At 49.4% G+C, this 13,263-nt stretch overlaps 1 protein-coding gene across 1 annotated transcript in view; it reads left to right on the top strand.

Annotated features, from left to right (window-relative positions):
* VPS4B (vacuolar protein sorting 4 homolog B) overlaps positions 1 to 13,263 on the top strand; it is a 64,193-nt gene that overhangs the window by 26,476 nt on the left and 24,454 nt on the right. The window contains exon 3 of the mRNA XM_075314828.1: positions 10,616 to 10,769. Within this exon, the coding sequence (XP_075170943.1) occupies positions 10,616 to 10,769 (154 nt within the window). The remainder of the gene's footprint in view (positions 1 to 10,615; positions 10,770 to 13,263) is intronic.

The following is a 13,263-nucleotide window of genomic DNA, read 5'->3' on the forward strand; positions in this document are numbered from 1 at the left end:
TCCCGGCCTTGGACCTCGGGGCCCCGTGCCTCTGTGCCTCCGGACCCCCTGCTTCTGGGCCTCCTGGCCTCGGGCCTCTGTGTCTCCTGCCCTCGGTGCCTCTTGGCCTCTGTGCCTCTTGGCCTCTGTGCCTCTTGGCCTCTGTGCCTCTTGGCCTCTGTGCCTCTTGGCCTCTGTGCCTCTTGGACTCTGTGCCTCTTGGACTCTGTGCCTCTTGGACTCTGTGCCTCTTGGCCTCTGTGCCTCTTGTCCTATGTGCCTCTGGGCCTCTGTGTCTCCTGCTTCGGGACTTCGTGGCCTCTGGGCTTCTGTGCCTCTGGGCTTCTGTGCCTCTGGGCTTCTGTGCCTCTGGGCTTCTGTGCCTCTGGGCTTCTGTGCCTCTGGGCTTCTGTGCCTCTGGGCTTCTGTGCCTCTGGGCTTCTGTGCCTCTGGGCTTCTGTGCCTCTGGGCTTCTGTGCCTCTGGGCTTCTGTGCCTCTGGGCTTCTGTGCCTCTGGGCTTCTGTGCCTCTGGGCTTCTGTGCCTCGGGGCTTCTGTGCCTCGGGGCTTCTGTGCCTCTTGGCCTCTGTGCCGCTTGGTCTTTGTCGTCTTGGCCCTTGTGCGTCTGTGCCTCTTGGCCTCTGGGCCTCTGGGCCTCTTGGCCCTTGTGCCTCGATGCCTCTTCCTTCTTGGCATCCGTGCCTCTGTGCCTCTTGGCCTCTATGCCTTTTCGCCTCTGTGCCTCTTCGCCTCTCTGCCTCTGGGTCTCTGGGCCTCTGGGCCTCTTGGACCCTGTGCCTCTTGGACTCTGTGCCTCTTGGACCATGTGCCTCTTGGGCTCTGTGCCTCTTGGGCTCTGTGCCTCTTGGGCTCTGTGCCTCTTGGGCTCTGTGCCTCTTGGGCTCTGTGCCTCTTGGGCTCTGTGCCTCTTGGGCTCTGTGCCTCTGTGCCTCTTGGGCTCTGTGCCTCTTGGGCTCTGTGCCTCTTGGGCTTTGTGCCTCTTGGGCTCTGTGCCTCTTGGACTCTGTGCATCCTGCACCTGTGCTTCTGTGCCTCGGAGCCTCTGTGCCTCGGTCCCTCCTGGTCGTGTGGGCCTGTGTTCTCCTCCTGCGTCTCTGGGTCTTGCACTTTGGTGCTTGCTCCTTACGGCGCTCCTGCCTTACGCCTCTGCGGTCTTGCGCCTCCCTGACCTTCCGCCTGGCCTGGCGCCTCGGGCTTCCTGCTTCTCCTCTGGGTCTCTTCGCCTCCTCGTCCAGCGCGGTGCTGTGCCTGTTCCTCTGTATCTTGGTCGCCCTTGCCTCTCCTGGGCGTGTTTGTGCCTGTCCGACACTGTCCGTTGGTCCTTCCCTCCTTGGGGCGTTCCGGTCCCGGTTGTTCTCCTGCTGCGCGAGGTGTCTTGGGTTCTTCCCGCGCGGGGTATTTTCTCCGTTCCTTCGTTTCGTGGGGCTCTGTCCTCGCCTCTGTCGCTCGGTCGGCCCCTTGGCGGGGGAGGTTGGTCTTTCTTTGTTCTTGTCTTTCAGGATTCCGACTGTGGTCCTCGCTTGGCGTGCCGTCCCTTGTCCCGATGGCTGTGGGATGCTGTTCCCCATCGTCTGCGGTGCGGCGAGTTCCTCTGGCCTCCTCGGTGTCGGTTCCTTCTTCTGAGCGTTGGGTGGTTCTGGCCGGTGTCTCCATCGCTGGTATTGTACGGCTGCGCCATGGTCTTCTCCGTCCGCCTTTTCGGGCTCTGCCGGCTGGCCTCTGTTCTTCACCTGTCTTCCGTTGGTGGCTTGGCCCTTCGCGCTGTTTTTTTCCCACCCTCTGAGTGTAATCTCTCTAAGTCTCTCGTGGGTGCTGTCGTGACGAAAGGAAAAGACTATATTACTTACCGGTAATGGGATTTTCCTGAGCCCACGACAGCACCCTTTACACCCCTGCCCTTTCTGGTTTGTTTTTTCACCTTTTTTGGTGTCCGGGGAGTTGTCTATTTTGTATATTCATTCCTTGGCGGTTCCTCTCCCGGTTCTCTGCAACCAACTGATGAGGGAGGGGGACTGCCCCTTTTTTATCTGTAGGTTTCCGGTCCTGAAGGGGGCGGATCCCTCTCTCGTGGGTGCTGTCGTGGACTCAGGAAAATCCCATTACCGGTAAGTAATATAGTCTTTTAAGCACATTCTGCCGGTGGAGGACTTCTGGCTGCAGCTCTGGGAGACCCGAGGCAGGGAATCTGGTGGCCACACACCGCTTGAGCGGTCGGTAACCCACACCGGTCACCCGGTGCTGGTCCCCCTAGAGTGCCGAACTGTGTATATATATATATATATATATATATATATATATATATATATATATATATATATATATATATATATATATATATATATATATATATATATATATATATATATATATATATATATATATATATATATATTTGTATACATTTTCTCGGTTCGGCTGTACTGTTAGCTTTTGGCTATATATCCCTCAGTGATCATTCTCCTGGGAGACAACAGCATGTCGTTCACAAGGAGCAAGGGTGCCAAGACACAGGGTTATTTTGCAACCTGTACCTCTTGTGCGGCTATGCTACCTGCAGGTTCCACCTACCCTCACTGTGAGCAATGCTCGGGCCCTGTGGCACTCGCTCAGCCGGAGCCTGGGGCACTGGTAGGACCCTCGGCCCAGGTAGAACCGCCGGCTACCCCTGTACAGGTGGCAGGGACAGAGTTTGCAGTTTTAGCTGAGAAACTCTCTGAGTCACTTTCACAATCCATGGCTCAGTCTATGGACAAATGGTCTGCTAAGATACTAGAAGTCTTGCAGTCCAGACCGGCCCTTACACAGGCCCCGGGCACTGCGGGATCGCCCCCAGGCCCCTCTCGGTCTGCGACGAAGCGTGCTCCTGGGGTGGCCTCTAGTTATTACGTGGAGGACTTCGGCACGGACAGCAGTCCCAGACCGGCTAAGCGGGCTCGCTTAGAATCTTCCCCGACTTCATCACGCTGTTCGGGGTCTCAGCTTGAGGACTCTCTAGAGGATGAGGCGGAGGTCGCAGCCCAGGACTCTGACCCTGACGTTGCTCTCAATCTTGATACACCTGAAGGGGACGCCATAGTAAATGACCTTATAGCGTCCATCAACCAGGTGCTAGATCTTTCTCCCCCAACTCCACCTATAGAGGAGTCGGCCTCTCAGCAGGAGAAGCACCAGTTTAGGTTTCCCAAACGTACTCGGAGTGCTTTCTTCGATCACTCTAACTTCAGAGATGCTGTCCAGAAGCACAGGGCTTTCCCGGACAAGCGCTTTACTAAACGCCTTAATGACACACGTTACCCCTTCCCCCCTGACGTAGTTAAGGGTTGGGCTCAATGTCCCAAGGTGGATCCTCCAGTCTCTAGACTGGCGGCTAGATCCGTAGTAGCAGTGGCTGACGGTTCATCGCTCAAGGATGCCACGGACAGGCAGATAGAGCTCCTAATGAAATCCATCTATGAAGCCATAGGCGCGTCCTTTGCCCCAGCCTTTGCAGCAGTGTGGGCACTCCAGGCTATCTCAGCTTGTCTGTCTGAGATTAATGCGGTCACCCGTACCTCTGCTCCGCAAGTAGCGTCTTTGACTTCTCAGGCGTCGGTATTTTCATCCTACGCCATGAATGCTGTCCTGGACTCGGCTAGCTGTACAGCGGTAGCATCCGCCAATTCGGTGGCAGTCCGCAGGGCCATGTGGCTACGCGAATGGAAGGCAGACTCTGCTTCCAAGAAGTTCTTGACCGGTTTGCCTTTTTCTGGCGACCGATTGTTTGGCGAGCAATTGGATGAAATTATTAAGCAATCCAAGGGAAAGGACACGTCCTTACCCCAGCCCAAACCAAAGAGACCTCAGCAACGAAAAATTCAAGCGAGGTTTCGGTCCTTTCGGCCCTCAGCCAGATCCCAATCCTCCTCGTCCAACAGGCCACAGAAGAGCCAGAGAAACTCTTCGGCATGGCGGTCTAAGTCACGTCCTCCAAAGACCGCCGGAGGCACCGTCTCCAAGGCGGCCTCCTCATGACTTTCGGCCTCCCCAAACCGCATCCTCGGTCGGTGGCAGGCTCTCCCGCTTTTGCGACGCCTGGTGGCCACATGTCCAAGACCGATGGGTGAGGGACATTCTGTCTCACGGTTACAGGATAGAGTTCAGCTCTCGTCCTCCGACTCGTTTTTTCAGAACATCTCCGCCCCCGAGCGAACCGTTGCACTTTTTAAGGCGGTGGACACTCTGAAGACAGAAGGAGTTGTGATCCCCGTTCCCCTTCAGGAACGTGGTCGAGGTTTTTACTCCAACCTGTTCGTGGTGCCAAAAAAGGACGGTTCATTCCGTCCCGTTTTGGACCTCAAATTGCTCAACAGACATGTGAGAACCAGGCGGTTTCGCATGGAATCCCTCCGCTCTGTCATCGCTTCGATGTCCCAAGGAGACTTCCTAGCATCAATCGACATCAGGGATGCCTATCTCCATGTGCCGATCGCTCCAGAGCATCAACGCTTCCTGCGTTTCGCCATTGGGGACGAACACCTTCAGTTTGTGGCACTGCCTTTCGGCCTGGCGACAGCCCCACGGGTCTTCACCAAGGTCATGGCATCCGTTGTGGCAGTCCTACACTCTCAGGGCCACTCGGTGATCCCGTACTTAGACGATCTTCTAGTCAAGGCACCCTCCCGGGTGGCATGTGAACACAGTCTGACCGTTGCTCTGGAGACTCTCCAGAGGTTCGGGTGGATCATCAATTTCCCAAAGTCAAAATTGACTCCGACCCAATCACTGACTTACCTCGGGATGGAGTTTCATACTCTCTCAGCGATAGTCAAGCTACCGCTGGACAAACAGCGTTCGCTGCAAACAGGGGTGCAATCTCTCCTTCGGGCCCAGTCACACCCCTTGAGGCGCCTCATGCACTTCCTGGGGAAGATGGTGGCAGCAATGGAGGCAGTTCCCTTTGCGCAGTTTCATCTGCGTCCACTCCAATGGGACATTCTCCGCAAATGGGACAAGAGGTCGACGTCCTTAGACAGGAACGTCTCTCTTTCTCTGGCAGCCAAGACCTCTCTTCAGTGGTGGCTTCTTCCCACTTCTCTGTCGAAGGGAAAATCTTTCCTGCCCCCATCCTGGGCTGTGGTCACGACGGACGCGAGTCTGTCAGGGTGGGGAGCGGTTTTTCTCCACCACAAGGCTCAGGGACCCTGGACTCCGACAGAGTCCTCCCTTCAGATCAATGTTCTGGAGATAAGGGCAGTGTATCTAGCCCTAAAGGCGTTCCATCGGTGGCTGGAGGGCAGGCAGATCCGCATACAGTCGGACAACGCCACGGCGGTCACGTACATCAACCACCAGGGCAGCACTCGCAGTCGTCAAGCCTTCCAAGAAGTTCGGCGGATTCTGCTGTGGGCGGAGGCCACAGCCTCCACCATCTCCGCGGTTCACATCCCGGGCGTAGAAAACTGGGAAGCAGACTTTCTCAGTCGCCAGGGCATGGACGCAGGGGAATGGTCTCTTCACCCGGACGTGTTTCAAGAGATCTGTTGCCGCTGGGGAACGCCGGACGTCGATCTCATGGCGTCTCGGCACAACAACAAAGTCCCGGCATTCATGGCACGGTCTCAGGATCACAGAGCTCTGGCGGCGGACGCCTTAGTTCAGGATTGGTCGAAGTTTCGACTGCCTTATGTATTCCCTCCTCTGGCAATGCTGCCCAGAGTGTTGCGCAAGATCAGGTCCGACTGCCGCCGCGCCATCCTCGTCGCTCCAGACTGGCCGAGGAGGTCGTGGTACCCGGACCTGTGGCACCTCACGGTGGGTCAACCGTGGGCGCTCCCAGACCGACCAGACTTGCTGTCTCAAGGGCCATTTTTCCATCTGAATTCTGCGGCCCTCAACCTGACTGTGTGGCCATTGAGTCCTGGCTCCTAGTGTCCTCAGGGTTATCTCAAGAGGTCATTGCCACTATGAGACAGGCCAGGAAACCAACGTCAGCCAAGATCTATCACAGTAAGGAATAACGTTTGGAACTCCATTCTATGTCTGAACTGGGTGCAAAAAACCTAAAAAAACATCACTATGGGGAGATAAGGTATGCACACCAGTGACTATGGAAGGGGAATACATGGAATAGCAGAAACTGCTGTGTGAATACTGACATGAAAAATTCAATAGCTATTTGTAAGAATGAAATGTGAAAAATGGAACCTGCATTACTGCCATGAATATATGAATAAAGAGAAATTTAGCTACTGAATTGATCAATGCAGAAGAGCCCCAACACTACGCCAAAGTATTTCTCTACGTTGGGGTCCCTAGCTTGTGTGTGTCCTCTCATGCAGTTAAAAAACTTACCGTGTATGGGACGCTGAGACCCAGGCTATATATACGATGTGGATTGGCAATAGGTGTGTGTGGGGAGGGTTCACAAACGAAAAACTACTAACATTAAGGAATAACGTTTGGATCAATTCAGTAGCTAAATTTCTCTTTATTCATATATTCATGGCAGTAATGCAGGTTCCATTTTTCACATTTCATTCTTACAAATAGCTATTGAATTTTTCATGTCAGTATTCACACAGCAGTTTCTGCTATTCCATGTATTCCCCTTCCATAGTCACTGGTGTGCATACCTTATCTCCCCATAGTGATGTTTTTTTAGGTTTTTTGCACCCAGTTCAGACATAGAATGGAGTTCCAAACGTTATTCCTTAATGTTAGTAGTTTTTCGTTTGTGAACCCTCCCCACACACACCTATTGCCAATCCACATCGTATATATAGCCTGGGTCTCAGCGTCCCATACACGGTAAGTTTTTTAACTGCATGAGAGGACACACACAAGCTAGGGACCCCAACGTAGAGAAATACTTTGGCGTAGTGTTGGGGCTCTTCTGCATTGATCAATTCAGTAGCTAAATTTCTCTTTATTCATATATTCATGGCAGTAATGCAGGTTCCATTTTTCACATTTCATTCTTACAAATAGCTATTGAATTTTTCATGTCAGTATTCACACAGCAGTTTCTGCTATTCCATGTATTCCCCTTCCATAGTCACTGGTGTGCATACCTTATCTCCCCAAAGATCTATCACAGAGCTTGGAGGATCTTCTTAGCCTGGTGCTCTGATAAGGGGTTTACCCCCTGGCCGTTTGCCTTACCCACGTTTCTTTCCTTCCTTCAATCCGGAATGGACAAGGGTTTGTCTCTCGGCTCTCTCAAGGGACAAGTATCGGCGCTTTCCGTGTTTTTTCAAAAGCGTCTAGCCAGGCTTCCGCAGGTCCGCACGTTCCTGCAGGGAGTTTGCCACATAGTCCCACCTTACAAGCGGCCGCTGGAACCCTGGGATCTCAACAGGGTTCTACGGGCTCTTCAGAAACCACCTTTTCAGCCGCTGCGGGATGTCTCTCTATCACGTCTTTCGCAGAAGGTGGCATTTCTAGTGGCAGTTACATCACTCCGAAGAGTGTCAGAGCTTGCAGCGCTGTCATGCAAAGCCCCCTTCCTGGTATTTCACCAGGATAAGGTGGTTCTGCGTCCGGTCCCGGACTTTCTCCCTAAGGTGGTGTCCCCTTTTCATCTCAATCAGGATATCTCCTTACCTTCATTTTGCCCTCATCCAATTCACCAATGTGAAAAGGATTTGCATTTGTTAGATCTAGTGAGAGCACTCCGGATCTACGTGTCTCGCACGGCGCCACTGCGCCGTTCTGATGCGCTCTTTGTCCTTGTCGCTGGCCAGCGTAAGGGGTCGCAGGCTTCCAAGTCAACCTTGGCTCGGTGGATCAAGGAACCGATTTTTGAAGCCTACCGTTCTTCTGGGCTTCCGATTCCTTCAGGGCTGAAAGCCCATTCTACCAGAGCCGTGGGTGCGTCCTGGGCATTGCGGCACCGGGCGATGGCTCAGCAGGTGTGTCAGGCAGCTACCTGGTCTAGTCTGCACACTTTCACGAAACACTATCAGGTGCATACCTATGCTTCGGCGGATGCCAGTCTAGGTAGGTGAGTCCTTCAGGCGGCGGTTGCCCACCTGTAAGAGGAGGGCCGTTGTCGGCTCTTTTTATCGGGGTATTCTTTTACCCACCCAGGGACTGCTTTTGGACGTCCCAATTGTCTGGGTCTCCCAATGGAGCGACAAAGAAGAAGGGAATTTTGTTTACTTACCGTAAATTCCTTTTCTTCTAGCTCCTATTGGGAGACCCAGCACCCGCCCCTGTTCCCTTCGGGCTGTTTGTTCTTTTGTGTACACATGTTGTTCATGTTGAATTGTTCTTTTGGTTCATGGTTTTCAGTTCTCCGAACATCCTTCGGATTGAATTTACCTTAGACCAATTTATAAGTTTCCTCCTTCCTGCTTTTGCACCAAAACTGAGGAGCCCGTGATGCACGGGGGGGTGTATAGGCAGAGGGGAGGGGTTACACTTTTTAAAGTGTAATACTTTGTGTGGCCTCCGGAGGCAGTAGCTATACACCCAATTGTCTGGGTCTCCCAATAGGAGCTAGAAGAAAAGGAATTTACGGTAAGTAAACAAAATTCCCTTCTTTTCTCAGTTGTCCAAGGTGTTGTTTTCAAATGACAGTAAATTTTGCATTTCATTTGGAAATCAAGGTCCCAGAGTCTGGAGGAAGAGTGGAGAAGCCACAATCCAAGCTGCTTGAGGTCTAGTCTGAAGTTTCCACAATCAGTGATGGTTTGGGGAGCCATGTCTTCTGCTGGTGTAGGTCCACTGTGTATTATCAAGACCAAAGTCAGCATAGCTGTCTACCAGGAAATTTTAGAGCACTTCATGCTTCCCTCTGCCGACCAGCTTTTTGGAGATGGAAATTTCCTTTTCCAGCAGGACTTGGCACCTGTCCATACTGCAAGAAGTACCAATACCTGGTTTAATAACCACAGTATCACCGTGCTTGATTGGCCTGCAAACTCGCCTGACCTAAACCTCATAGAGAATCTATGGGGTATTGTCAAGAGGAAGATGAGACACCAAATCCAACAATGCAGATGAGCTGAAGGCTGCTATCAAAGTAACCTGGGCTTCCATAACACCTCAGCAGTGCCACAGGCTGATCGCCTCCATGCCACACCGCATTGATGCAGTAATTCATGCAAAAGGAGCCCTGACCAAGTATTGAGTGCATTTACTGTACAGACTTTTTTCAGTTGGTGTTATATAATCTAATTTTCTGAGATAATGACTTTTTGGGTTTCATTGGCTGTAAGCCATAATCATCAACAATAACAGAAATAAACACTTGAAATAGATCACTCTGTGTAATGTTTCTCTATAATGTATGCGTTTCCCTTTTTGTATTGAATTACTGAAATAAATTAACTGTTCAATATTCTAATTTACTGAGATGCACTTGTATTTTAGGAGTCGGTCCATTTTATACCGACTTCACCAAAATGGACTCCAACTCCACAGCACTGGTAAATGGTGATATGAATTGTGGCATACTAGTCTTCTCTTTAAGAATTTTGTGCAGAAAAGGACTGACATACTGGTTGATTTTTTTTTTTTTTTTTTCTCTCGAGTTTGATGCAAACACTCTTCAGAAACCATGAGTTTAGATTGTAGAGTTTCTGCTCCAAAAACTCCTCAAAAATAATAATTTTATGTGAACATAACCTTAATGAAGCTGATGTTTTTAAAAATTACTTTTTCCCATAGAAAATAACTGTGAAGGATCCCTAACTTTTACATTTTACAGAGTAGTTACACACAACGGAGAGTCACTAGTAAATTGTTAGATTCAATACATCACCTCCGTAGTGGGTTCCGCCCGCCCCCCCACTTCCAGCATGCTCTACGTATGGTGTTTAACCTATTCGTGACCGAAGACTTACCGGTACGTCCTAAATCATGAAGGGGTAATCACCCCAGAGTTGGCTATAACAGAAGATGAGCATTTCTGCTGATCTCCTGATCATAGCTGCACAGCTCAGAAGTGAATGAGCGATCAGACTGCTGATCCTTATAGCCCTCTAGGAGGTCTAGTAAAGTAAAAAAAAAAAAAAAAAAAAGTTTTAAAAAAAAAACCCCTAAAAGTTCAAATCACTCTTATTCGCCCCTTTGAAAATGAAAGGGTTAAAAAAAATACACACATTTGGTATCGATGCATTCAGAAATGCCTGATCTATCAATATAAAATCAATTAATGTGAGCGGTAAACAGTGTAGTGTCAAAAAAAATTCCAAACGCCAAAATTACATTTTTGGGTTGTAGCAAATTTTGCGCAAAACGCAATAATAGGTGATCAAAGCGCAGCGCCGGCAATACATTCATCTGACATAAAGGCAGACAGTGGCTGCCCCCCCTGCACCTGCCGCGATAGTCAACAGGGGCACTGGCCTGGGGGCCGCACGAAGCCGCCTGAGGGGCCGTATGCTGCCCGCGGGCAGTGTGTTTGAGTCCCCTGATCTACATTGTTTCTAAGAAATGGTAGCTAGGTATAAACATTGTATGCTTCCTTTCTGCCTATGTAAGTTGTTAGTAAATTGCCTAGATCTACCATAATTTAGAAGTTAAATGGCTTTGTCCTCCTCAATTACAATTTCACTGTAAAGTTGATTGTTGTACATTGCAGAGAGAAATATTTAGTATTTTTATGTATGACTAATAAAAACTATTTCTAGATGAATCACAAGGTGAAAAAGCAAAACAGAGCATCAGGTCAAAGTGCATAGAATATCTTGACCGAGCAGAACAGCTGAAGGCCTACCTGAAGAAAAGTGAAAAGGCGCCCCCAAAACCAGTGAAGGAAGGCGCTCCTCGAGCCGAAGAGAAAGGGTTTGTGTTGAAACGTTTTCTCAAGATATCTACAATTTATATGCAATTAAGATCTAGTTGTCGCTATTGTGTGATATTTGTGATTTAAAGTCAGTTGTAGTTTTGAATGAAACCATTTATGTATGGGGGCTTTTAGTCTGTTATTAATTGATGTGAAGTTCTTCTGTGTCCTTAAAATGTCAGTAACGTGTGTCTGCGTGTATATATAGTATTTTGCAGCAACAGTGACACAGAACTCTATTTAACACTGCTGTTTATGAAGAACCACTTTTTAAAGAAGGTGAGCTCTATGTATATCAGTGGTTGTCGCAGGAGAAGGATCTCCCCTGGAAGTAGTGATCAGTGTTTTTGTACCCCCATTTAACTCTACATTCGGTGGGGTCTGACATCACTATATTTGTTTATTTCTAGTAGATCATAGCACTATAAGTCAGCGGTGCACTAGTAGGTTTCTGCCCCTTAGAGTAGATCTGAAGAACTAGGCTCATGGTAGTGAAATAGAAGTGATTTTATTTGCTATGTAATATATATAACATTTCGGTCAATAATAGACTGCATAGAGGAAGTGTATAATGGAAAAGCACTAGTAGGAAGGCAGCGTGACCTATGTTCGTATTTCTTCCTATCCTTACACTTCCTGTGAAATTCATCTGATATGCAGTATGGTATGCCTCTCTTTCCATTTTGTCAGTGCTACATTCAATAGCTAGCCATAGATATGGTACCCATCAGCCAAATGTAGTGATGGGCAAACCCAAACTGTAAAGTAGTGTTAGTGCACACGATACCGAACACAAGCTGTCTGGGAAGCTTGTGTTACAGTTCGGGTCCAGGGGCTGCTGCTGCCACGCACCCAGCCTCTGCTGACCTCCACGGGCCGTTACTGCAAGCATTCACCCATCCTCTTTAGTGGCACTGTCACTCCTCTACATACGAGCACACTCTGCAACTGTGAAAGAACCTTACCTCCTTTCATGTATGTCGGTCGTCCTTTGGGACCCGCGCATTCCTGCTGTAACCATTGATGCAACTACCTTGAGAAAGGCTCTTCGCCGAAACGTCGGTGGTGTTGCTCTGGCTAAGGTTCACTTTTGCAGTGTGTCAAATAAATTCTCTTGCATCACAAAAAATTCTCTTGCCTTCATTTTGAGTGCTGGGGTTATATACTATTTATGGCTTTCTTTCCCCTGAAGCACCTATATTAAGTGGTTGAGCCTGAAATTCCCATTGATTTATAGGTAAAACCAGGCAGCTGGCGGCTGTGATTCTCCGCAGCCGCTCCTGGAAATGGCGCATTGTTCCTTAGCGCCATTTCCAGGGGCTTTACCCGACTCGTCCAGTTGCTCTGATGGCGGTGGCACGCTGGGTAATAAAGGAGTTAATAATAATAATCCCATACAATCTCAGATGGTACTAAGCCCGAAATTCATGGTGTCAGTTCAAATTAGACATGGCCACCATGAATTTCTAGTAAACAGTAAAAAAAAACACAGAAAAAGGTTTTGTTTTGTTTTTTTTTATTAGAAATAAAACAAAAAAAAAAAGAAGCTCCATCTTTATTATAAAAAAAAAAAAATCCTTAGCCAGACATAGTCCTCAGGTAGAGCATAGTCAGCTCTGCTTCATCACTCTGTACAGGCAGCGTCTATACAGAGTGAGAAGCAGAGAGAGCCATGTCGGCTCTGCTTCATCGCTCTGTACAGAGCAAGAAAAAGGCTGACAGTGAGGGGATGATTCCACTTGCGTCTTGCATTGTATCACCCAGCACGGCCTGACACTCTCAGGATAGGAGCGCCTCAGCTGCATGAAAATATATGCAGCCGACCCACTCCTGTCGGGAGAGTGTGTGCTGTGTCGGGTGATGCAATGCGACACTCGTACAGTGACAGTCAAAGTTCAGTTAACAGGACCTTCGATGATATCATAGCCATGTGACCAATTTGTAAGCCAATGTCTGTACATCAATACCACCAGACTGGTCACATGGCTATGACCTCACGGAAGGTCTTTTAGTCAGTGCTGGTTATCGGGTGGTACAGCAATGATCGGAGGCAGAAGCGGCCGAGAGAGTCTGCAGGACGTGTCGCGGGACCTGTAAGTATAATGACAATGGTTATTATTGTCTATATTCTTTATTTTAAAAGGCCCTCCCCCCCCCCCCCGGTCCATCCCATAACTGTTAAGCCCGAGTCCGGTGTTCGGACGCAAGTCTGCGTTATCTCAGAACCCGAACTCGATCTTTAGAAAACGATCGGGCGAGGCTCACGATCGCGAACATCAGGGGGGTTCGCCCATCACTAGCCAAATGCTTTTTTAGCTAACCGCTCTCTCCTCCAACTTGCTTGTGTATATGAATGCTTGGCTTATGTGTTTTGGGGAGAGACATCAGTTGTCAGACAGGTCGGAAAACAGCTTATCTTTTGTAACACAGATGATATTGGGAAAAATAAAGGTTTGGTGATCCACCTAATCTCAGTGGACTGTGTCAATTTTT

This window comes from Anomaloglossus baeobatrachus, chromosome 6 (assembly GCF_048569485.1).
Source record: "Anomaloglossus baeobatrachus isolate aAnoBae1 chromosome 6, aAnoBae1.hap1, whole genome shotgun sequence".
Lineage (NCBI taxonomy): Eukaryota > Metazoa > Chordata > Amphibia > Anura > Aromobatidae > Anomaloglossus > Anomaloglossus baeobatrachus.